We start from the raw sequence: 23,513 nt of genomic DNA on the forward strand, positions 1-23,513 counted from the left end.
CGAGGCTGGCCCTGGGAGCCCAGCAACCTCTGCCTGCCCTGCGCCTCTCCCCTCCCCGGCTCTGCTCCAGCCCCCAAAAAGAAACTTTTCCTCCCCCCTCCAGCTCGGCGGAGCGCGGCGGCCGCGGCCGCTTGTTTGTTTGTTCTCGCAGCCTTTTTTTTTTTTTTTTTTTTAATTTTTTTTTTTTTTAAGGCATTGAGGGAAGGGAAAAAAAAAACCCAACCAAAAAAAAAAAAAAAAACAACAAACCACCCAACCCAAACCCAACCCCGCGCCCCCGACCGGCTCATTACCGGTCGCCGGAGCGGCGGGGCCGGGAGGCGGCGGCGGCGGGGCCGGGGGATGCGCGGCGGGGGCGGCCCCAGGTGAGCCCCCGGGGCGGGGGGGGGGGGAACGGGGCGGCGGGGCCGGCGGTGGCCCGCAGTCAGCCCTCTGTCCCCGCCGCAGCCGCCCCTCTCCGATGTCCCAGGCCAGCAGCCACCGGCCGAGCCGCCCGGAGCCCCGCCGAGCCGAGCCGGCCCCGCCGCCAGGTACGGGGTCTGCTGCCGGGGCGCGGGGGGAGTGAGGGGGGGGGGCTGCACGGCTGGGGGGCAGTGGGGCACACACATGTGTGCATGGCTGGGGGGGAGTTGGGGGGGGTGTTTGGGAGGGGGAGTGAGTGGGGAGGCTGCACGGCTGGTGGGGGGGGCAGTGGGGCACACACGTGTGTATGGGGGGGGAGTGAGTGGGGGGCTGCATGGCTCGGGGGGGGGACAGTGGGGCACGCACATGTGCGTGCATGGCTGCGGGGGGGATCGGGGGGGTGTATGGGGGGGGGAGTGATTGGGGGGCTGCACGGCTGGGGCGGCAGTGGGGGGGCTGTGTGTGTGCATGGCTGGGGGGAGTGGGGGGGGGGACGTGTGTGTGGGAGTGATTGGGGGGCTGCACGGCTGGGGGGGGTAGAGGGGGGCTGTGTGTGTGCATGGCTGGGGGGGTGTGCACGGATGGGGGGGGCAGCGGGGGTGTGTGTGGGGGAGTGAGTGAGAGTGTGCATGGCTGGGGGGGCAGCTGGAGGGAAATGAGTGGGGGGTGCATGGCTCGGGGGGGCTGTGTGTGTGCATGGCCGGGGGTGGTGTGCATGGCTGGGGGGGCAGTGGGGTGGGGTGTGGGTGTGCACGACTTGGGGGGGCAGTGGGGGGAGTGTGTGTGTATGGGGGGGGAGTGAGTGAGGGGCTGCAAGGCTGGGGGGGGGGGCGCAGTGAGGGGGGTGTGTATGGATGGGGGGAGTGGGTGGGTAGGGATGCAGCGCTGGGGTGTGTGTACACGCCTGGGGGGTCCCGGGGCGGGGGGGGGCAATGTGTGTGTGTGGCTCTAGGGGTGTGTGTACCGCTGGGCCGGGAGTGCGTGGCTGGGGAATATATATATATATATATATATTTATATATGTGTGTGTGTGTGTGCACGGCTGGGGGGAATGTATGTACGTGACTGTGTGTGTGCAAGGGTGGGGGGGGCCTGTGCATAGCTGGGGGGGTTGTGGGTGCACGACTTGGGGGTGCATTGCTGGAGACGGCGGAGTGTGTGTGCGTGGCTGGGTGGGGGGGGGCAGTGGGTGGACAGCAGGGGGGTGCCTGGCTGGAGGGGGCGGGGGGGGGGGTGGTGTATGGTGGAGTGTGTGCACGGCTCGGGGCGGGGGGGGACCCTGAGTGCGTGTCCGGGAAGGCCTGAACGTGTGTGTGTGCGGTTGTGTATAGCGGAGTGTGCGTTTGTACCCCTGGCTGCGTGCGTGTGTGTGCATGTGTGTGCGTGTGTGTGCATGTGTGTGCGTGTGTGTGCATGTGTGTGCGTGTGTGTGCATGTGTGTGCGTGTGCGTGCGTGTGCGCGTGTGCCTGGCGCGCTGCGAGCGCAGCTGATGCAGACCGGCCCGGGGGGAGTTCGCAGCACAAACTTCGCAGAAGTTTCTGTAATTCGGCCAAGCGCACGGGGACAGCCGGGGCGCGGGGCCAGCCCGCGCTGAACTGGTTAAGCCACCCCCCCCCGAGGATGGGTGTAAGGGGCTGGGGGCTGTTCTGCACCCCGAGGGGGCAGTGGGTTGGTGGTGGAGCCCCTTCCTCACCCCACAAAGACTCCCCTGGGGTTCTTGGGTGGGATGTGGCTGGGGGGGACAGGATGAGGCTGCGGAGAAGCGGATGGAAAAGTTTTGGGGACTCTCACTGTTTTCCCTGGGGCAGAGCGGAGCCCCTCGCTTGTCCGGGCACGGCAGTGGCTCTGCCTGGGTGTCCCGCGGCGGTCGGTCCCCGCCGAGGTTCACGTGCATAAACTCTATTAAAAATCCCGATGCGAGAGGCGAAAACGCGGGAGCAGGAAGCTGATGGCGAGAAGCGAAACACCCCGTTGTGGGTGCTGTGGGAGCAGACACAAAAGGAGCCAAATCCACGCCGGGATCAGCTCCCCGCGCGCTCCGAAGGCAGTGGGCTGAGTGGCAGGAGCTGTGCCGGGCAGGGTGATGCACAGAAACCCAGCTCACACAGCTGGATCTCGCTCTCCCCTTGTTGGCTTTGGCCCGGAACGTGGCTGGGCCCAAGTTTCGGAGAATACATCCTCTTGTTCTCTTCCCTCTGCTTTTCCAGCTGGATGCTGCAGGCTCCACTTCCCGGCTGAACTCTTCCCGGGGCCGGGGCAGCTGCAGGGGCTCCGTGGAGCTCATTTCCCTGCGTTTCCCTCCGTTCTCTTTCCTTCCCAGGTGGGAAACGGTGAACTCTTGGTGCACGGCCCTAGTGGAAAAGAGCTTTTGCACGGGGACTTGCCACCAGCCTGGGTTAGGAGGAGCGCCATGCACTCCTGTAAGATCAAGTGTGGGTTGTTTCAAAAAGTAGTTTAGAAGTGGGTTAAATGCCTCGGAAAAAAAAATGTCCTTGCATCTTTTCCGCATTCCCAGCCGCTGGCCGCACAGGAGCGGTGTGTAGGTAGAGCAGGGATCAGCCTCCCGGTCGTACCGGTGTCCTGGGCAGGAGCGGTGGGACCCGGATGAGGTCTTGGTTCCCCGAGGGCATCCCTGCGTGCCCGTGATGGAAGGGTGTCACCTCCACCCCAAAGCAGCCCCTAACCCACCCTCCTCCTCCCCAGCTCCTCCCGGAGGGGAGCGTGGACCCGGGGTGGGTGAACTGGAGCAGAGACGGACCAAATTTGCCTCCCTTAGACCTCAGCGTGCAAAGCTGGGGGGGGACAAGGGGGTCTCCAGGACACCCTCGATTTCCATCTACGCAGGCTGCAGGGGCCAAAATTTGCACCGAGAGAATATCCCTGCCCTCTCCCAGAGGGCAGCTTCCCGGTTGCGTGTCTTGAGCTTTGAATTCTTGCTCGCATCTTTCTTTCTTTCTTTGATTTTTTTTTTTCTTTTTTTTTTTTCTTTTGGTGGGCGATGAATGGACAGGGTCCGGTTTGTCTTTCGTGCTTCTCTGGCCTCGTGGCGTTTCGGTGCCGAGCCATTATCGCTTGGGCAGCGTCCAGGGGCTCTGTCACGCACCGCAGAGCCTGGGAATTGTTTTTTGGGGTTTTTTCTTGGTTTTGTTGTGTTTTTGTTTTTGTTTTTTTTTTTTTTGCTGGACTCCCTTTCCGATGCTTTGCAAATGAGACCGGCTAATTTGGTACCGCCGAGCCTGTGAAATAAATGGGGAAACTGAGGCGCCGGCGTGGTTTGGCCCAAGGCAATGCGTCATGGGCAGGGTTGGGTTGGCATTGCTGCGCGTGGTCCTCTTTCCCAGTCTGAGACGAAACCCGTTTCCTGGAGTTTGTTTCTTGACATCTCTGGAGATGGGCCCGGTGCCATCGCAGCCTCCTCTTGCCCGGGGCGGGGGGGGACGGGCACGTTCCAAACCAAAGCCTTGAAATAGCCACAGGTAGTTTGCAGAGGAGCCTGAGAGAGAAGAGCCAATTGTCTGCCGGGATGTGGGGTATAATTATTTTTTGGAGGAATTAACAGAAAACAGGAGAAAACCAGAAAGCCCTTGGGCTGATGGGATTATTTTTGTCCTTCCTTCCCTTCGCAGGGAGGAAGAGGAGGGGGAACAGGGCCGGCAGGAGAAGGGCTTTCCTTATGGGAAGCGAACAGCTGTGAAGATGCTGGAGGCAAATCTGTCTCCAGAAGCAAAACCTTTCCCTGGGGTTTGGCTGTGCTCATTCCCACCTCCCTCCTTCCCCTTCCCAGCACGACATCTGCTGCGTGGGGCCACCACCATGTCCCCCCTCTGTGTGTCCTCCCCCTTCTGTGTGTCCCCCCACCCTGCTCGGCCACAGGCGCCGGCAGCTCCGCGGCTCTTTGCTTGTAGCGGGGCAGGGACGGGGACGCTCACACGCGTTATTTTTATTTTTTTTTTCCTTTAATTCTTTCTGCCTGTTCCCAAGGAGTTTGCCCCGAGGTGGAACAGGAGGCGGAAAGCTGTTGTGTGCGAGAAGCTCTGCCTCACTCCCCCCAAATTCTGGGCTCCGGCTGCTTGCACGAGGATGCTGCCGCCCCCCGCGGGGTCCTGAGCACCCACGGGTGCCCCCAGCAGGGAGACCAGGCGGGACTCGGTGCCGCCATCCCTCGGGTACCCACTACTGGGACCCTCTCCTGCTCTGGGAAGGGGCAGAAATAGAGGCAACCCCCTCCAAGGTCAAAATAAAAAGGGCTTTTGCTTCTCTTAGCACTGATTTAAATGCAACCGGTGGCCCATTTGCACGCAGACATCCTCTAAGCGCTAAGGAGCCAAAATGAAAAGCCCTAAAAGACACAAAATTCCTTATTTTTTTTTTTTTTTTTACCCCGCATAAAGACTTTTTGCACCAAAAAAATTAATTTCCGTTTTCTTTTAAAGTTTCTCCTCTGCTCGTGAAAATGCTTGATTTTTTTTCTTTTTCTTTTCTTTGAACAACAGCAAAACTCAAAAAAAAAAAAAAAAAAAAAAAAAAACAACCCTAAACCCACCAAACAAAAAAAAAAGAGACAGATTTCTGGCTTTTTTCAAATGTTTCTGGTTTTGAGCAAAACAAAGCCGGCCCTTCGGGGCTGTGCCGCTTGCCACCCCAGCGTCCCGCTCCAGCTCCTAATTGAATTTCCTTGGAAAGCGCCTGCTCGAGTCTTATTACTTGCAGAAACCCGTGCTGTCCTCTGGCTGTTTTCTGTAGTTTTCCTGATTATTTTTTTCCCCAGCGCTCCGCTTTGCTGGGGCCGTGCCCTGCACAGCCTCCCGCGGGATGGGTACCGGCAGCCTCCCCTGGGATGCGGGGTTTGGTGCGGGATGGAGCCACATCGGTCCCTCCCGGTGCCGGCAGCCCCTTCCCGTGTCTCCCCTGCCACCGGGTGCCACGCTTGGGTTGTACTGGTGGAAAAGAGCTATTGCGTAGCAGCAGGGATGGGGTAATTGGGGTTTTTTTTGCCCAAATCCCATTTTTTTTTAGGCTTCAGACCCATCACTGTTTGATTTTCAGCTGGGTTTTGGGTGCTTGATTCGGGGGAAGGTCCCCCCTCGCTCCGGTGACATCCCGCTGTCCTTCCACCGGTGCATCCCCGGCTCTGCGATGAGGCGGATCAGGCAGCAGCTTTGGGAGTCACTTTCACCCCGGTCCTATCCCCTTTTGGGGTGCTCCCGGTGGCTGCTCTGGAGGCTCCCAGCGCCGGCTCCTTCCCCCGTGCCCGGGGCAGGGATGATGCTCGCCCAGTTCGGCCGCTTTCAGCGCCAGGGCTTTGGGCTGCCGGCACGGCGCGGTCCCCGGCAGCGGCTGCGCCTTTGCGGGGCGAGGAAACGGGTCGACTCGCTGGCTCCAGGAGCAATTACTCGTTCCACCTGAATGGCTTCCTCCTTGGCCGGCCTTGCCGCCCGCCTTCAGCGAGCAGGCCTGCCGCTGCCCCGCGAGCCGTGCCCTGACCTTTGCAGAAGAGCTCGTTTTCACTCACCCCAGCCCCATTCAGGCCACGTTGCAGCTCCTCCAAAGCTTCTTTGGGGTCTGTGCTTAGAGAAAACCCCGACCTACCGAGCATTGACGCCAGCGGGGAAGCTGAGCACCGGGACCGCAAAGCTTTGGGCTTCGTCGCCGTGGGATGTTGCGTTGGGCAAAATCCCTTTTACGTGCCTCAGTTTCCCCGCCGGGCTGAGCGGCAATAAGGCTCCGTTTCGCGACAGCTTAGAGCTGCAGCCGTGCTAATGTAAAATACATGGAGATCGGGTAATGTGTGATGGGCACTGGCTTAAGACCGTAGGCTGAGTAGATCTCCGGATGAAAGGTGCTGCATAAGTGCAAATTATTATTCTTGTTAATAATGATGTCCACCAGCTCACATTTATCTGCTCTTCAATTAACTTTTTTTAAGGACTCTTAGCAGGTTAGAAAGACACAAATTTTCCCTGGCAGAACCTGTGCTGGTTTGACCCCGTAAGGTTACGCAATTACTGTACCGGCATGGTCCTTAATTAGACTCTCCATAATTTTCCCCAGCACAGCTGTGTGGCTCCTTGCTCTGTAATTCCCAGAATCTCCTTGGATCTGATAGGCATTGCGTTAGCTGCTTTCCAGGCTTCAAGGATAATTGCTTGTCCTTAAGGACACCCGGGATGTCGCAGGACCTCCTCTTGCGTCCTTCTTTCGTTTCTGTCTGACCAGCACCGGGGTTTATCCTGTGCTGGGGAGCGCCGAGCCGGCACGGTGCTCCTCAGAGTCAGTGAAAGTTGACTCAATGTCTTTGACCCTTTGTTTTTCCCCATCGTTTTTCTCCGTTCCTTGGCCCCATGGTGCGTTTGGGATGTTGTGTGTTGCACTTTGGTTTAGGCAGAGTCCAGGCCTGATGCCAGGAGATGGGCTCGCCTGGCAGCGTGGGGGCAGAAACCTGGTCCTGATGGGTCTGGTTTGGGTCCTGGGCCAAGTGGTGTCATCCTGTGTCTCCAGTTTAGGCTTAGAGATTCCTTCTTGCACCTGCAGTCCCAAATACTGACTTAATAGATGTATGTATGTTAAACACATTCTTGCTGCGTAAGGAATAGCTCCTCACCATTGCCGCAGTGACCGAGGTGCTGCTTCTTGCAGGGATTTTTATTTCTTATTGTCCCTGAAACCCCTTCTGGAGGGTTTTGCCCCCACCCTGATGTCCTTGCTCTGGGGTCGGAGCAATTCTTCCTGGGGGTTGCTTTGTGCCCGCTTTGCAGGAGCGGGCTGGGTGAAGAAGGACCTTTGGGCGATGGGATTTGTAGGGACACCTTGGCACGGGGTCTGCGCCCCAAACCTGGACTCGGGGTTTTGTCGCCAGAGGAGCTTTTAGCAGAGGTCGAACTCCGAACGCGGGCAGACTGGATAAACGCTGGTCCTGGCCTGTCTGGCCAGCCCGAAATTCCTCTCTTCCTACCCACCCAATGGCTATAAATAACAAATAATAACAACTCCCAGGCTGGCAAGCTATTTGGGGTTTTGTGGGTTTTTTTGCTTTGTTTTGCCTTTTTTTTTTTTTTTTTTTTTTTTTTTTTTGCATTTAGGAAGTAACTTTTCATAGAAACCAATATTTTTTTGACCAGATTCTTCATTGTCCCAGGACTGAACTGTTTATCCAAAGCAATGCCCAGGTGAGCAGAGAGCCGCTGGGGCAAATGCTTTCCGGGAGGGATGCGAAGCTGTCCTGGATGCGTCCCGGGAAGGCTCAGGAGCTCGGGATGTTTCTCCCCCTTCTCCTCCCACCCTCCTTTTCCTTTCCCTGAATATCCTAGAATCTGAAAATGCTTCAGTGCATTAATTTCAGACTGAATGTAAATAAGCCATTTGGGCTTTTTCCCAGTTGAGCAAACTTTCAAACCAGAATTTTGCTTTCCTCTCCTCCAGCCCTGGCTCCTGGGATTGGAAGGATTTGCTTCGGTGCTGTCTCTTCTGCGCTTGAAACCACTTAATCAAGCTCTAAAATATCCCTCGACTGGGTCAGGCAGGCACCTGATTGGGCCAGGCAGCGCGGACGGGGAAACCAAGGGAGATTACACGCTCATTTTATCTGCATAAAAGAGATTAGAAAGCTCCCAAACTAAATATTGCTGCCAGGTAGCGTGTTGTTAATGGCAAACGCCTCGTTGGACTCTCTCTGTTTGTGTCTCCATCCAACATTGTCTGGGCCCCGACCAGCCATTCCTGAGGGATTAAAGGGAGAGGGAAAGAGGGACGGGAGACTCCTGAGCATCTCCACCTCGGCGGGAGTCGCGACCCACGGCATTAGATTTGGATGGTCTGCAGGTCCAGAATAGCTCGGATGCGGATCCAGATGTGTCGAGATGCTTCTCCCTCCCTTTTGCAGTGGGTTGACACCCCCTAACCCAGACACGCTGCCTGCTAAAGTGTGGGGGGGTTGCTCCTGAGCTCCCTGGTCCAAGCCCTTCCTTAGCCACTGTGTGTTGGAGACGTTTTTCTCTCCCGTTGCTGCCGTGCAGCAGCGGTGATGGGCACAGGCCGTGCCCGTGAGGTGTCCATCCATCTCCTGCCACCAGATTCCTTCCTCTTTAGCACTTGGATAGAAGAAGGGCAGATAAATCGGAGATCCCCAGCAGCCAGATCATCTGCTGCACGAAGGTACAGCTCAAGAAAGCTGAGCAGGAGCCATGGGGGAACCTGGGTGGGTTTGACCCCAAAGCATGGCTCCTCCGGCTTTGCATCTTCTCACGTTCCACCTTCTCAGCTGGGGGTCTGGGCAGCATCTTCCCACATTCCACCTTCCCCGTTGGGGGTCTGGGCACCACAACGGGCTGCAGAGGAGGAAACCGGCAGGTCCCTGTGAGCCGTAGGACGCTGTGGCCGTGCTGCCGGTGCCGCGGCTCTTGTTTGTGCTGCTGGAGAAGCTCTGCCCCATCCCAGCCGAGCTGCGGACGCGCTGCTGTCCCCTTTTGTTTGTCCAGGGGATGGGTCAGCTCAGTCCTGCAAACTCATCAGGAAAACTGATGAGAAAATGCGAAAACTCATCTGGTGGTTGCCCCAGAAGCTCCTGCAGTCACCAGTGACGCCAAGTGGGTCCTTTCCCACAGCCGGAGGGACGTTTTGTACATTTGACTTGGCAGGAGTATTGCAAAATACACGGTTAAAGCCCACGGAACCTTACAGCTTCTTTATATCTTTCCTCTCCTCCCTCCTTTTTTCTCAACTCTTGTGGTGCTTGGTGGACTTCGGAGCTCAGTGGTGTCTTGGGGCTTTTACGACGGGCGGATTTGGACTTTGTAAATGGAGAGGAGAGTCAGAAAACTTGACCCGTGTGCATCTCCTGGGCTTGGCAACCAGGAGGCAAAGAAAGTAGTTCCATGTCTATCGGCTTTCTAATCTGTTGTACCTTACGGCAGCGCTGTGATTTATGGAAGCCTGGCTTATTATTTTTAAATGCCTTATTATCTCTGTTCTCATACACGAAACATGCGAGCCGCTCGCCCTGTGCCACGTTACCTTCATTTCTCCCTTGTATTTTACAAAAGGTGGTGCAGACTGGGGGGGCGAGCCCTGGGCTCTCATCCCAGGGTGTTTCTCCGCCACGTGATGAGCGTTTGCCCCGCATGGGAAAGAGCTGGGGGTGCAGCTGCCATGGGGATGCAAGCGGGGAAGGGGATGGATGTCCCATCCCGAGGGCTGGCTCTTCTTAGGGCTTCGGCTGTGTTTTGCCCAGGCTTGTGATTGCTTTTAAACCCGGCAGATTTAGGTCAAGCCTGGTCTTGTTCTGGCGGCAGCGGGTGATAGCAGGGGAGGGAAGGAGCCGGTCCCCGCCCTGGTGGCAGCGGGGACAGGGGACACCCAGGGTTGGGCTTCACCTTGCCGGGGACCCCCTGCCACACCCCAGTGATGGGGGGGATGGAGCTGCTCCTCCCCGCGCCTCTGTCCCCGCTCACCCTCTGCTCAGCTGAGCGTGGTCTGGGGAGCAGGAACCCCTCTCTCGGGGGCTTTGCGCCCCAAAGCGTGTGTTTGGAGGAGCAATGGGGACATGCAGCCAAGGGGGCAGGGCCATGTGTCCCATCCGTGTCCCCGTCCCGGTCTGTAAGAGGTGCTGAGCAGTGTGAGCACCCCTGGGAGCAGGGGCTGGGGGGTATTTAAAGGAGGAGAGGGAGCTGCGGGACGAGCCTGTGCCCCAGAGCTCTGCCAGTGCCGGCGTCTGTCTGTCCGTCTCTCCCCATGCTGTCAGGGGTGATGGTCCTTGGGTGCCTTTTGCCAGGCTTGGTTGGGAGCCGCTGTGCGTTTCCCTGTGCCTTCCCACTGCATTTCCCCGTGGCTCGGAAGGTGCCTGGGAAGTGGCCAGCCCCAGCAGGGAGCCGTGGGGCAGGAGCCTGTTTGGGGCAGGGTTTGTGCTGAGCCCACACCGTGTCCGGCTGCCCCCAGCCCTGCCCCGGGGTCAGGCTGTGACCACGATGGCAGACACAGCCCTTCTCCATCTCGCTCCTGGGGGACACCGTGCACTTGGGGGTCTGCGCCGTCTGTACGCTCCCCAGGGACGTGTAGCACCAGGGCAGAGAGGCTGTATAAGGCAGGGGAAGGACCAGCCTACCCAAATTTCTCTCCCGTCTATTTTTGTCTCTCTTCTGGCCAGCTTGTTCCAGTGGGAGTTAATTTAATTGCCATCTTCCTCCCTGCATCGCTGCGGTTGTGTGTGAGACCTCTTGTTGTGCAGGGTAATTATATGGGTGAAGTGGACACGGCAAAAAAGAGCCTTGTCTCGATAGTCGGCGGAGCGGCACGCTCGCCATCCGTCCGGCCCGGTGCCACTGCTTCCTTGCGGAGCTCAGGGTCTCGACAGACCGTCCTCCTCCTCAGCCCCTCAGGAACGGGCATGGAAGGGGCAGGAGATGCGATGGAGGCGGCCGTGGCAGAGGCGGGGATCAGCTGGAGCTCTCCCCATGCCCAGGGCAGCTGCCGGCCCCTCTCCCCCTGCAGGACTTGATTTTCCAGCTCTTTTTCCCCAGTGTAATCACTCGCTGCGGAGAGGAGCGACGTCCACGGGGGCAAGAGCAGGGCAGGGGATCTGGCGATGATGGGGCTGCTCTGGGCGACCCCAGAGTCTCAGCTGTTGAATTTTAAGGCCTGAGCACACTTGGGAGTCTCCTAGCAGAAGCTGGAGCATCTTCCCCGTGGCTCAGGCCCCTTCTCGGGGACCAGGCAGGAGCTGCACCGGCCACCTTTGACTCAGGGCTTCGTCCAGAGCTCCCCGGCCATCAGGGCTTTCGTGTCTGGCTTTAACAGGCTTTAGATGAAGCACTGACTAAATGCCGTAGGTCTGACTCAGGCCGGTCCAGGTTGGGACATGACAGAGGACGTGGATGCAGCAACATGCGGTTATTATTCACCTATACGCCACACCTACGCGCAGACACCTATAGGTATCTGCTCTCTTCTCCTCTCTGTTTTGCCCTGGGCTTTCACAGGGGCATGGGAATGAGTTTTTGCCTGTCTTGGGCTCACATACTCCCACTCCGCTGTGCAAAATCCAGCTGGAGCTGCTGAATTGCCCTTGGTTGAGCCCCAAAATCGCCCTGCCGGCGGGAGCATCCCGCAGGAAAGCAGAGACCCACAAGCGGGGCTTTGCATTGAGATGAGCTTTCCTTCCTCACGAACCCCATGTTGCAGGAGCTCCGGTACCCCGGGGCTGGATCAGCATCCTCGGGAGGGTGGAGAGGATGGTCCTGTGGGGAAACTGAGGCAGGTGGAGGAGGATGTGGGGAGCAGCGCAGCTGGGAGCTGAGCCAGCATCGCGCCAGGTTGGTTGCAGCCCCTCCGCAGTGTGTCCAGGCTCCTGCCGACCCCGGGGTGCGGATGCAGCCTTCCGCCTCCCTTGTAGGGCCTCTTGTTATGGTCCCTCTAATTATACGTGTGAGGTCTGCCCGCCTTCCTCCCCGGCTCCTGCTTGTAGGACTTCTTGTTATATCGAGTATAATGAAGAGTCCGAGGTCTCTCTCCCCCCTACCCGCCCTTGCCTGCCTGCGTGTAGGACCTCTTGTTATAGCCGGGGAAATTACGGGTCTTTGGTCTCCCTCCCTTCGCCCAAGCTATAATTTAGTTTTATATAAAGTGCGGTCCAGCCCCTGTTGTGCAAGCGGTTGCTATTCCGGGTTCCGGGGAGAGGGATGGAGCGGCGAGGAGGGGGCTCGCGGTGGGTGGGGGAGCGTAGCATCACACTGAGCACCCCGCAGCCCCCTGGGTACCCCACAGCCCCCCTGGACACCCCGGCATTGGGGGGCAGCCAGCCCCCAGCCCGCAGCGCTGGTTCTGTGGGAGGTGGTTGTGCCTTCTCCTCGCTGGGTTTCTGCAGGGGGGTGTGTGGCATTGGGGTTTATCCCCACGGGGAATAACACGGCTCTTATTTTGGGTTTTGCTTGCCCCCTCGAGGGGGTCCCGTGGGGGCTGCTCCTGTCCCCGAGCAAGCAGGAACGTGAGGGGAGGTGGCAGCCAGCTCCGGCAGGGAAGACAGTGGCCCTTTCATGGGAAGCGGGGGGATGAAAAATCCAGCTTGAACCGCTGAGTGTAACCAGATCCCTTGGCTTTTTAGAGAAGGAATGTGGGACCTCGGGAAGGTTTTTGGGAGGGTGCTGCCGAACCGCTGGCGTTGCAGCGGGGTGAGCGGCTGCGGAGTGATGCCCGTCCCCAGCAAAAATCCCTCACGATGCTCCAGCTCTTCCCCCAGCCGTACTCTGGGCTCCAGAAGCAGCAGGGGCGGCTGGGTTTGGCTCATGCCCGAAATCAGAGTCCCAAAGCACCGCCCGGTGCCCCTCGCAGCGGCTGGGGATGTGCTGCGGGGTTGCTGTGGGTTGGGGTGATCGGGGGGGCTCTGCCCGCAGCTCGTTGCACCCCGGGGTGCTCAGCCCCAGCCCCGTTTCTCTTGCAGAGGCGGGTGAGACCTCGCGCCCTTCGCCCAGGCAGACGCCAGCGGCCCCCCCGGCAGAGCCCCGGCCGGCCCCTCGCCCCGCTGCCGGCCCCGCGGCGCCGAAGAAGGAGAAACCCCTGGAAGATGATGAGTCCCAAAAAGTCCTGACGAAGGGCCCCCGTCCCGAGCTCGCAGGCGCTCCCGAAGCTGTGACATGTGAGTTTTTCCCTCCGCGGCATCACGTGCGGCTCCGGACACCTCCGGGTGTCCGTGCTTTGGGCTGCTGCCATCTCGTCAGTAACAGGGCTCATTAGAAAGGCAGGTGGCCATGAAGGGGAGCCGTCTCCTCCTCGCTTTGCTCTCCCCCACACCAAAGCAAAAGGCTTTAACCGAGCGTGAGTCACTGGGAGCTGGGGAAAGTGAAGGGTGGCATCAAGCAGCACCATGATGCCTCTCGCTGTCCTCGTCCTTGGGACCGGCTGGAGGCAGAGGGGGAGGAGGGCAGGTGACTGGACAAGCTCTTGGTTGTGTTGGGGTCCTGCTGGGATGCCGTGGTGGGAAGAGGGACCAGCCCCTGGGGGAAGGAGCCGGCTGCTGGCGTGGAGCATCCCCCAAATCCACAGCGGGAGAGAGGAGACCCCCCGGCAGAACGGGCTGCGTGGTCACGGGGAGCGAAACAGGCGTTTGCTGGAGCAAAGGGAGATGGCTCCCGCTGGGACAGCTCTTGCCTTGGCGTATCCAGGGCAAGGGTGAGGCTGGTGCAAAGCCGGAACGAGCCGGGGCCGGGATGGGCTGTCCGTGCTGAGGATCTGGTTTTGCTGGAGGCAGTGGTGAAGCCGAGCAGCACCTCCCCATTTCTGCTGCTGCAGACCTGCCTGTGTGTGTGTCCCCCCCGGGCCGTGAGAAATACCGGGGTGGGGTAGGAGCAGAGGTGGGGGCCGGGGTGCCCTTGCTCCCTTTCCCATCGCAGGAGCGGGAGAGAGGAGCTGGCAGACGTGGGAGAGCGGGGGCCAGGCTCTCCTGGAGTCACGCCGTCCAGCCTTTCCCTGGCCCCCAGCCCTGGATCCGAGGGTTTTGCTCCCCGGCTGCCCCTTACACACGCAGCCATCCCCTTTTGGTTGGATGCGAGCGCGCAGCTTTCCCTTCCAAGGGGCGTAAAGTGGATGGATGCTTCCCAACGGGGAGAGGGAGGGTGGGAACGAGGTTGCAGGCGGGGTGGGAAGGAGGGGGGGAGGGGGGGAACGGCAAAATCCAGGCACTCCTGACGGCGTACGTGGAGCGAGGAGAGCGCACGTTTCCTCGACCAGAGCTCGAGCGGAGCGTCTGGGAGCTGGGCCGGCTGCCCACAGACATTCTGCACCTCTGAGTCACGCCGCAGCCTGCTGCACCCTGCGTGGCGCGGCCCCGCGCAGCCCCCTCCCCAGCCCACCCCCCCACCCGGGGATAGCCCCCCACGGGTCCCGAGGCTGGCAGCAACGTGGCCACCTGCATCCAGGCTTGCCTGGCTGCTGGGTGCAGGGAACACCCCCCTCCTTCCCTTCTCCTCCCCGGGAAACAGGGTTTAGCTCCCTGCCGGGCATTGCCTCCACCATCCTTTGCTTTGCAGCCCCCTCCCCACTGCTATGGGGGGGGGGACCTTCATCACGTGTGTGGGGCAAATCCCCCCCTTGGCATTACCTGGGGAACACAGGTAGGCTCCCCCATGGAAAAGCGAATGGGGGTGATGCCCCCTTGATGCTGGCATTTTTTTGACAGCCTGGGACCGGCAAGGTCAGGAGGGACCGGGCAGCAAGGGGCTGTCGTCGGGGGTAGGGACGTGTCCTTTGCCAGGATCAGCCCCCCTGAGGCTCAGCGCTGCCAGCTGAAGCTGCCACGGTTCTTAAATAAGTCAGTCTTTGGTAGCTGGGGAGCAACCGAAGCGGGGATTGTGGGTTTGGGGCTCCGGGTATTGAGTTTCAGCCGAGCAGCAGATTCCACTCAGGCAGCCCCAAAGGGCTGGTTTGGCCAAGCCCTGGTTAGCGGCTCGGGGAAAACGACCTTCTGGTGACCGGGGGGGGGGTGGGGTGGGGGGCTCACAGCGGGGTGAGCACTGCTGGGCAGCCATCCGCCGAGCCCCGGTGATGCTGCCACCGGGGAACCTGAGCTGGGCCAGCACCGCGGCTGTGCCGGGGACACCGCGGCTGGAGGTGGTGGGTTACCTCGGGTGTAACTGACACAAAATGAGCGTCCAGGAGGTGTTTGGTGGTTGAAGAGCTCAAAGCCGGTGCTTTCCCCCAAAGCCCTGGTTTCCCACCTGGGTGGTGGTGGACAGATGTGGTGGGGGCTGTCGGGTGGGCTGGTCCCCCCAGCTCCTGCCCTGACACCCGTGCTTGTTAGGGATTTTTATACATTGCTCCCCCTCAGCCCCATATTGAAGACGTCTCTTTTAGAAGAGCTTTGGGCTCCTGTGAGTTGAACGTTCTCCTAAAAAATGGAAGCTATTTTTCTTAACTTGGGGCGGGGGGGAGTGGGGGCGTGGATTGCTGGCTGCCTCTCCCTGCCACTCGCTGGAGCCGGAGCGTGATTTTGATTTACAAACAGTTTAATCTGAGGAATGCAGTGAAATGGAGAAAGCCAAAGTGAGCGGGCTGCACGCCGCTGCAAACCCCTGGACAAACCCAGCACTCGAAGCTGCAGAGTATTTGCCACCGTCGGACGCTGCTGGGGACACCGCGGTCACCCACCGGCTCGGTGCTGGCTCGGTGCGTGCAGGTTGAGGGCACTGGAGGAGAGTCCATGGGGAGCCAACACCCCAGACCTGTTTTCCATTTTTCCTTTCAGCCCTTCTCCCACCTCTCCTGCTTCCAGCCCGTTCTTCTCGCTCAGCTCCGGTTATTTTAAGTTCCCTTCCCAGCGTGCGTCAAAGACGCAGCGTTTCACCCAAGCACCGGGTAAAAACCTTCCTGCGTGGTCTGAGCCCAGCTCAGCCGGGCAGAGCCGGGCGCTGGGTCCGTGCGCTTGTGTTTTTTTAACCTCCCATTTATTTTATTTTCGCCGGCGAGGGCGGGTGCAGGACAGGGACCGCCTGTGCCCCTGCACCCCGTGGGTCCCCCCGCACAGAAAGCAGCTCCTGTTCCCCGGCAGCTGGAGGTGCCTTTGCCCTCGAGCCTCTCGCTTGAATCATCCCTTGTTTACTGCCGCGGGAGAGGAAAATCAAAGTTTGGCCAAAGCACCATCAGGCAGGGTTTAATTTGTGGCTTCGATTGGTGTTGTTGCAAGGGGGGGATGGATGCTCGAATGCCCCCCTCCCTTGTGCTGGGTTTCCAGCACTGCCCCCCCTGCAGAAGGACGGCAGCCTGGGGACGTGGTGCCGGGCAGGAGCGAAGGGCTGAGTGGTGCTGCTGGCTCCGGCAGCGTCCCGGCGGGGCCGCTGGCCTCTCTCACGGCTGCAGCGTGCGAGGGCTGGAGGGAGGCGCAGACAGAGCAGATCTTTATTCTCCTCCTGCAGAAAAGTTCAGCCAGAGGCCTGGGAGCCCTTTAGTTGAGCGGCCAATTCTTGCGGTTCTGGGGAGATGAGCAGCCTGGCTCTCCGGTGGCACTTCCATCTTCTCTGGCTTTACGGAGGGCGAAGGGTATGGCCTGGAGCTCCGTCTGGCAGCTCAGTGCCCTGGGATGGTGGCTCTCAGCTGGAAGCAGCCACAGGCTCTTCTCTTCCCCACTTGGCAGGAGGCGAGCCTGCCTTGCCGTGTCTCTGCACCCACTCTGGTCAGCCTCAGGGACTTTGTCCCTCCTGCCCGTGCCAGCAATGCTGGGACCCCAGGAGACCTCCTCCTCCAGGTCCTGTGCTGAGTTTTGCCAATTGCAGCACGTTCTTCTTGACAAGTCTTTATTTGTTGCTCTTTTTTTCGTCCCTTCCTCTGTCTCCCCTCCAGCCATTTCTTCTGCATCTCCTTTTCCATCTCCATCCTCTTGGACCATTCATCTGTTAGCATCACTTCTTCCCAGCCATGAGACCACCCCAGGTCCGGCTGGGGACCAAGTTCCTGTGGTGGCAGGGGACCGGGCACATGTTTCTTCCCCAGCAGAGCCCTGCAGGGAGGGCTCAGGGGGGGTAACGTGCTGTTCTCCCCCCCAGGCCAGCCCCAGGTGCGAGCAGCCCCGCAGTCCCCCAGCCCCTGCACCCACCTGCTGCAGAACGGCGCCGGGCGGGGGCCCGATCCAGGCGGTGCCAACGGGGAGGCGGGGAACGGGGTCTTCCGCCCCCTCCCCAGCACCCAGAAGCCTCACCGAAAGCTGCAGTCACACCACTCCATCAACAGCCAGAGCAGCAAGAAGAGCAAGGGCAGCTCCAAGTCGGCCTCTTCCCACATCCCTATTGAGGCACAAGAAGGTACTGGCTGTCCCCAGGGCAAGGGGGTCCCTTTCCAGCCACTCTCCTCCTGCCCCGCATCCCTTGGGGGTCTCTCATGTAGCATCCTTCCAGCCCACCGGGACCCCCGGACCTGGGCGCCAGCTGAGCTCCCCTTCTGCAGGGTGGGTGCTGAGCGGGGTCATCTCGTGTAGTCCCTCTTCCTGTCCCTTCCATTAATTCCTGAGGGAGATTTTCCACCCTTACGGGGATGGGCATCCGCCTGCTGGGTGCTGTCTCACCTGCCCGCTCTCTGGCCGTTCCTCCGCAGACTGCTGCGTCCACTGCATCCTCTCCTGCCTCTTCTGCGAGTTCCTGACGCTCTGCAACATCGTGCTGGACTGTGCCACCTGCGGCTCCTGCACCTCCGAGGACTCCTGCATCTGCTGCTGCTGCTGCAACTCGGGCGAGTGCGCGGACTGCGACCTGCCCTGCGACATGGACTGCGGCATCATCGACGCTTGCTGCGAGTCGGCCGACTGCCTGGAGATCTGCATGGAGTGCTGCGGGCTCTGCTTCTCCTCCTGAGGGGCCGCACTCGGCGGGGGGAGACCAGGAGCAGGTCCCCCCCCAGGCTCTCCAGCAGCATCCGAGGGTCCGGCTGGTCCCTGAGCTGGTGTGAAACGCCGAAAGACGGAGCCTGGAGAAGGAGGAGAGCGATATCCCCCCGTTGCAAACTCATCCTCGGAGCTGGTGAGCCGGGCTTGGATCCTGCCTGGGGAAGGGTGAATCCGTAGGGCTGCAGGGGCTCCGGGGACAGCCGGCATCCCGGCACGCTCTACCTCTTCCCCGCACGGGACCGGTTCGCCGAGGATCGCGGGAGTCTCCTGCCACCTGAGCCGAGAGCAGGAGCGACCGCGTCCCACAGAGCCCGCGGGTGCCACCCTGGGGTCCCTGCGTGGGGGACAGCTGCTGCCACCACTGGGGCCACCCCAGGACAGTGCTGTGGTTTACACAGGGGTGGCACGGAGCATCCTTCCCCCGCTCCGGGACACTTCCAAGGCTGGGCGCAGTACGGAGCCTTGCTCCCCACCGGGCGCCGGGAGATGCCGAAGCCTTTGGCCAGGCTGCGGGGTCCTGAGCCGTGGGACGTATCCTGGCAGCCCCTTCCCTTCCTGGGTGCTGAGCTCGGCAGCCAAGTGCAATACACGCAGCCTGCTCCCCACCCCGGTTCACCAGCCGGGAAGAAGCTTTTCCTTCACCAGTCCCTGCAGCAGGGTGGCAGCCGGGGGCCGGGGCAGCTGGGGAGAGCCTGGAGCCGTATCAAGCTGTTACCGACCCCACGTGTGTCCGGGGGGGGGCCGTGGGGCATGGACGCTTGGTTGGTGCCAAATGACCCCCAGCAGTTGTTGGCCCCATCCCGTCACCCCGGGGACAGGGCTCGAGGCGGGGTGAGGGTGGCAAACGCCCCATTGAAGGGCTGGGGAGACGGGGAGGGAAGTGTCACAGTATTTTAATTTTTTTGCCCCTTCCATTTGTTACTGTAAATAAAGGTCTTTCTTCATTTCTGACCGACGGCTGCCCCATCCTGTGCTCCGCAGGGCGCTCCCAGGGGACTCGCAGCCACGCTGCACCCTCCGTCCTGTTCCCAGCTGCAGGCACGGGGCGCAGATGCCGCAGGGCTCCTTTGGCCTTGGGGACATGGGACAGACAGCTCAGTGACAGCCCCAGCGTGCTCCTGCTTTGGTTCTTGTGCCAGGAGAGGAAATGCAAGAGGAATCCCTGTCCTTCACTCCGGGGACCGGTGGAGGTCCGGGTGTGCCTGTCACCGGCTCCCTGCCCTGCCACGGCACAAATCCTTGCCCCATTGCAGCACCGTCCCTTGCTCCGGGACCCACGAAGCTGCTCCGTCTGCCCCAAGGACAATGACTTCCCTAAAGGAGAAAATAAACGATGCAATTTCCCGGCTGGGGTGGGCACAGGCTGCCTGGGGTTGGCGTGAGGCTGCGGGAGCTGGCAGCCCACCGAATCCGGGTGGCCTGGGCACTCCTGCTGCCAGCCCTGCCATAGCGCCACCGACCGTGCCATGCCGTGCCCTGCCATGCCGGGATGTGCAGGTAAGAGACCGTCACCCCCCCTCCAAGCATCACTGCCCCTTGGGGGGGGCTCCGCCATCCTGGCGAGGCTGCTGCCGGGGCTGAAGTTGAAGGAGGAGGGAAAAATACTTAAAAAATCGAGGCCAAATGGGTCAGTTGGTCACGGCGACACGGGCTGGTTTGGGATCTGGGCTGCCTGCCCTCCGGCGCTGCCGCTCAGCCGGGAAACCTATTTTTAGTGGTGAGCTAAAGGCGGTCGGAGCCCGGCGCAAGTGCATGGAGGGGAAGAGGATGGTACGGGCAGCCTTCCTCCACCCCACGCACGGCGGGGAGGGCTCGGGGTGGTGGATCGGGATTTTTAGGCCTTATCCTGGCACAGCCTCTCGGGCTGAGCCCCGGCGCAGGGATCCGAGAGGGGGGATCACGTCATTGCCCACCGAAGGATGGACGGGACTGGGGCCCCATCCGGCACTGGGTGGGAGCTTTTCCAGGGGCTCCGGCTGAGGCTCCGCTCCAAACCCTTTGCATCCTTGGCAAGGAGGGACGGAGGCGCTGGCCTTCCCCAGCCTGGCCTCACTTGTGGTGCTAATTAGGGAGGTTGGAGCTGGCAGGGCTGCTCTCTCCCTACCAGCCGCAGTAACGAGCGCTGCTGGAGCTGCTTAATGGGGAACAGATTCCCCCGGTGCAGGAGGGCCCTGCGGGCTGGCCGTGCCGTGCATGCTTGTGTCCTGGTGTGGGGAGGGGGTGGCACACCCCCCAGGCACCTCACCTTCTCCTCCCCTTTGGCTCCAGCTTTTTTACCGCTGCTCCCGAGGGAGCGGGTCCCCGCGGAGCCGCTCTGTCCGTCCGCCACGGCTTGAAACTCATGGGCGAAGCCGAGCGGGGAGGCGGGGAGCGGAGCTGGGCCCTTCGCGGAGCATGATGTACTGCTGAATGTATGCGATATTCACGCCTACGAGTGTACTTTAGTCATGGCTGCCTTCGAAAAAGGCGAATAAAATAAAATAGCAGTCACCGGCGCAGGGCTACCCAAAAGCACAGCTCAGCCCTGCAGAGTGATGCTCTGCAAACCCAGCCTCAGCGAGGTCCCACCTTCTCCACCGGTTGTTCAGGGCTGGGAAGGGGCAAAGCCAGATTTTTTTCAGCCCTTACCCCAAGCCCAGGGCACATTCACCGCCCTGAGCAGCGCTGGCTGCTCGGCTCATGTCCTGGGTGCCCCTAAAAATCACAGGGATGGTTCTGGGATGTGGGAATGATAGACCAAAGCAGGGAATGATGGAGGAGAGCAACCCAAGTCCGTGGAAAGGGCTGAAAAAGCAAAGTTCAAGCTGCCTTCTGGATGCAAGCTGATGCTGGCCATCCACTGTACAACCCATGGGGGAAGGCAAGAGTTAAACCCTCCTGCCTGGGAATTAATTAACAACAGATGTGCTTGGTTTTAACTAATTACTCTCCTGCCAGCACTTGGTTTTTACGGTTCCCTCGGAAGCCTCTCAGAGCTGGGAGCCATCACACCATGGATGCTGGTCCCACAGGCTGGGCTGTGCTGGGCACCCGGCGCTCGCCTGCCCTCCTTCCCTGGCCCCTCGCTTGGTGTCTCAAGTGAAGCAATTCAATGAAATGGGCTAAAATGCATGAAATGGACCAGTCGCCTAAAATAGCATGGCTCTGCTGTTGCTGTTTTTAGAGCAGCTTAATAGCAGGGTCCCCCCCAGGAGTGACACACATCTGCCTCCCCGGCAGGGGCAGCGTATCGTCCCAGCTGGTAATGCTTGTCCGATACTCTCTGCTGGTGATTTATTATGGATTGGGCATCGGGTGTATTAACGATGGGACCTTGTTGTCTAATTGCCAATAGACTGCCAGGACCAAGCATTCCTGAGGCTGCGTCTGTGCTGCCGGGCTCCCATGCTGAGCGTGTCTAGAGATGCAGCCAGCGTATATCGAGATGTACAAGGCTGGAAATAAAACACAAAGCTTGGAAACTATGCAGAAGCTGTGGCAGGCAGGTGAGAAACCCTTCTGCTTCAGGGCTGGTTCACCCCATTGCCCTGAGGTTTCTGGGCACCCTCTTTCTCTGTGTGCTGCGGGCAGCTGGAGGATGCTGTACGGGATGAGCCCCACACCCCAGCAGCTCTGCTCCTTCGGTGGGGACGGCTTTCAACAGCCCCAGCTATTTCTGTCCACAGTCACGATCAATAAAGCAAGTGAGAGGATTTTTTTTTATTTTCCACTCCAAATACTTTCTTCATCCTGTTTCCTCCCAGTTCACACGGCGGACTGGGGCGCCCTCCAGCAAGGAGGCCCATGAAGCCGTCTCCTCCTCCTCCTCCTCCTCCTCACTGCCAATGCCGTCCTCTGCTCCTGCCCCTGCTCCTTCTCTTGCCCCAGCTCCTGCCCCAGCTCCTGCTCCTGCCCCAGCCCGATGCCACCCCGATGGTCTTTTCCGAGCCAAGGGGCAGTTTTTGCTGGGGAGAGGGGGTGAGAGAAAGGCATTGCACATGTGCGAGCGTGCGCACACGCACACACACACTCTCACACATGCACAAGAAAACACTTTCAGAGCCAAAGGGGAAAAAATAAAACTAGGTCTTTGGAAGACACAGCGGCTCATGTAATCCCAGGTTCTGCTGGGCTGCCTCCGCACAGCGCGGCGATGGGGGGACGGGCCGAGGGGAGACGACTGCAGTCTATTAAACTTCCTTTGAGAACCTGCCAGACTGACAACAGCTGGAAGGAATTAACATTTCAGGTCCACCAGCTCCTCTCCTCGCTTTCACCCTTCCCCGAAAAACCAGCTTGCGGCCACAGGCCCAGCAGCATCACTTTTTCCCACTCCTTGGCGTCTGACAGTATCTGGTCCGAGCTGAGTTCTTCTTTGATCCTGAACCTGCCAGAAACGTGAGCATCTGCTGAACAAAAAAAATCCCGGTGCCTGTGCGGGCACAAGCAGCTGGTTTGGGTCCCTTGTGTCCTAGAGATTTGGGACCAAGGTGGGGTGTCACAACGGTGCTGCAAGGTGGCTTCAAGCCATTTTGGACCCCTCAGCCTCCTGCACGAGACACAGCGTGGTTAAGGAAGGCAAAAATAGCCATGCTGCCAACTGGTACCGCTCAGGGCAGCAGGGATGCCCCGCACGCAGGATGCAGGAGAGGGTTTGTTGGCTGCTGAAACCCCACCGGCTGCCAGCGAGCCCGTGTTTGCTGTCACTTGGGGTGTCCCCATGCTGTGCATGCACCCCTGCCAGAGGAAGGGGGGACCATCAGAGCTGCCCTTCCCCTGCTCGTGGGGACCCCCATCCCGGCGAGGGGGTGCTGCCAGCCCGGCCCCTTTGCTCCGTGCGGCGGGAGCTTGGCAGGAGCTGGGATGGGGGGGAGCAGGGGGGGACGGCTCCATGCTGCTGTCGCCAGCAGAGATTACACAGAAAGTTATCGTGTCTCGAGGGAAGGGGGGGCGTGCAGAAGCCGTCTGAGCTCGGCGATAGCTGAAGCAGCGCAAAATTGGCAAATGCCGGAGGGTTTTGCTGCCAAACGGCAATCTGCCTGAAAGCGCCGGCTCCTCCAGCCAGCCTCAGAGGCTGGGACCCAAGCGGAGACCATAATATCCCCACGGTTCTGCCTTGCTACCAAGTTGGAGAAGGAAAATGTAGAAACGCTCCTGTTAACCCTCTCCTGGGTGCCTGGAGTGGCCCGGTGAGGCTCTCACCCTTACGTGCTGCCAGAGAGCTGGGCAGAGAGGGCAGGCGAGGGCTTTGCCACCAAAGAAACACCAAGATGCTGAGGGACACAACAAGGGACAAAGCCAGGATGGACAGGAGAGCTGGACCCGTGACCCCTGGGGCCATATACACGTGTATACTCAAAGTCACATATGTCGTAGAATCGTAGAATCACAGAATCACAGAATGGTTTGGGTAGGAAGAGACCTCAAAGATCATCTAGTTCCCACCCCTGCCCTGGGCAGGGACACCTCCCACCAGCCCAGGTTGCTCCAAGCCCCGTCCAACCTGGCCTTGAACCCCTCCAGGGATGGGGCAGCCACAGCTTCTCTGGGCAACCTGGGCCAGGGGCTCACCCCCCTCACAGCAAAGAATTTCTTCCTCAGATCTCATCTCAATCTCCCCTCTTTCAGCTTAAAACCCTTTCCCCTCGTCCCACGGCTCCCCTCCCTGCTCCAGAGTCCCTCCCCAGCTTTCCTGGAGCCCCTTTAGGGACTGGAAGGGGCTGGAAGGTCTCCCCGGAGCCTTCTCTTCTCCAGGCTGAACCCCCCCAGCTCTCTCAG

At 60.1% G+C, this 23,513-nt stretch overlaps 1 protein-coding gene across 1 annotated transcript; it reads left to right on the forward strand.

Annotated features, from left to right (window-relative positions):
* Positions 1–204: 204 nt before the first annotated feature.
* MDFI (MyoD family inhibitor) lies at positions 205–18,707 on the forward strand. The gene is made up of 4 exons (XM_074564279.1): positions 205–530; positions 12,831–13,025; positions 16,924–17,178; positions 17,468–18,707. The coding sequence occupies exons 1-4, from the start codon at positions 461–463 to the stop codon at positions 17,722–17,724; spliced, it is 777 nt and encodes a 258-aa protein (XP_074420380.1). The 5' UTR covers positions 205–460; the 3' UTR covers positions 17,725–18,707.
* The last annotated feature ends 4,806 nt before the right edge of the window (positions 18,708–23,513 follow it).

Source organism: Larus michahellis, chromosome 21, assembly GCF_964199755.1.
Source record: "Larus michahellis chromosome 21, bLarMic1.1, whole genome shotgun sequence".
Lineage (NCBI taxonomy): Eukaryota > Metazoa > Chordata > Aves > Charadriiformes > Laridae > Larus > Larus michahellis.

Bases quoted from the DNA above. Each gene is read 5' to 3' on its own strand.
- MDFI (XM_074564279.1), top strand. From the start codon at position 461: ATGTCCCAGGCCAGCAGCCACCGGCCGAGCCGCCCGGAGCCCCGCCGA. The intron at 13,026-16,923 runs GTGAGTTTTTCC...TCTCCCCCCCAG, and splicing joins CGCTCCCGAAGCTGTGACAT to GCCAGCCCCAGGTGCGAGCA. The intron at 17,179-17,467 runs GTACTGGCTGTC...GTTCCTCCGCAG, and splicing joins CCCTATTGAGGCACAAGAAG to ACTGCTGCGTCCACTGCATC.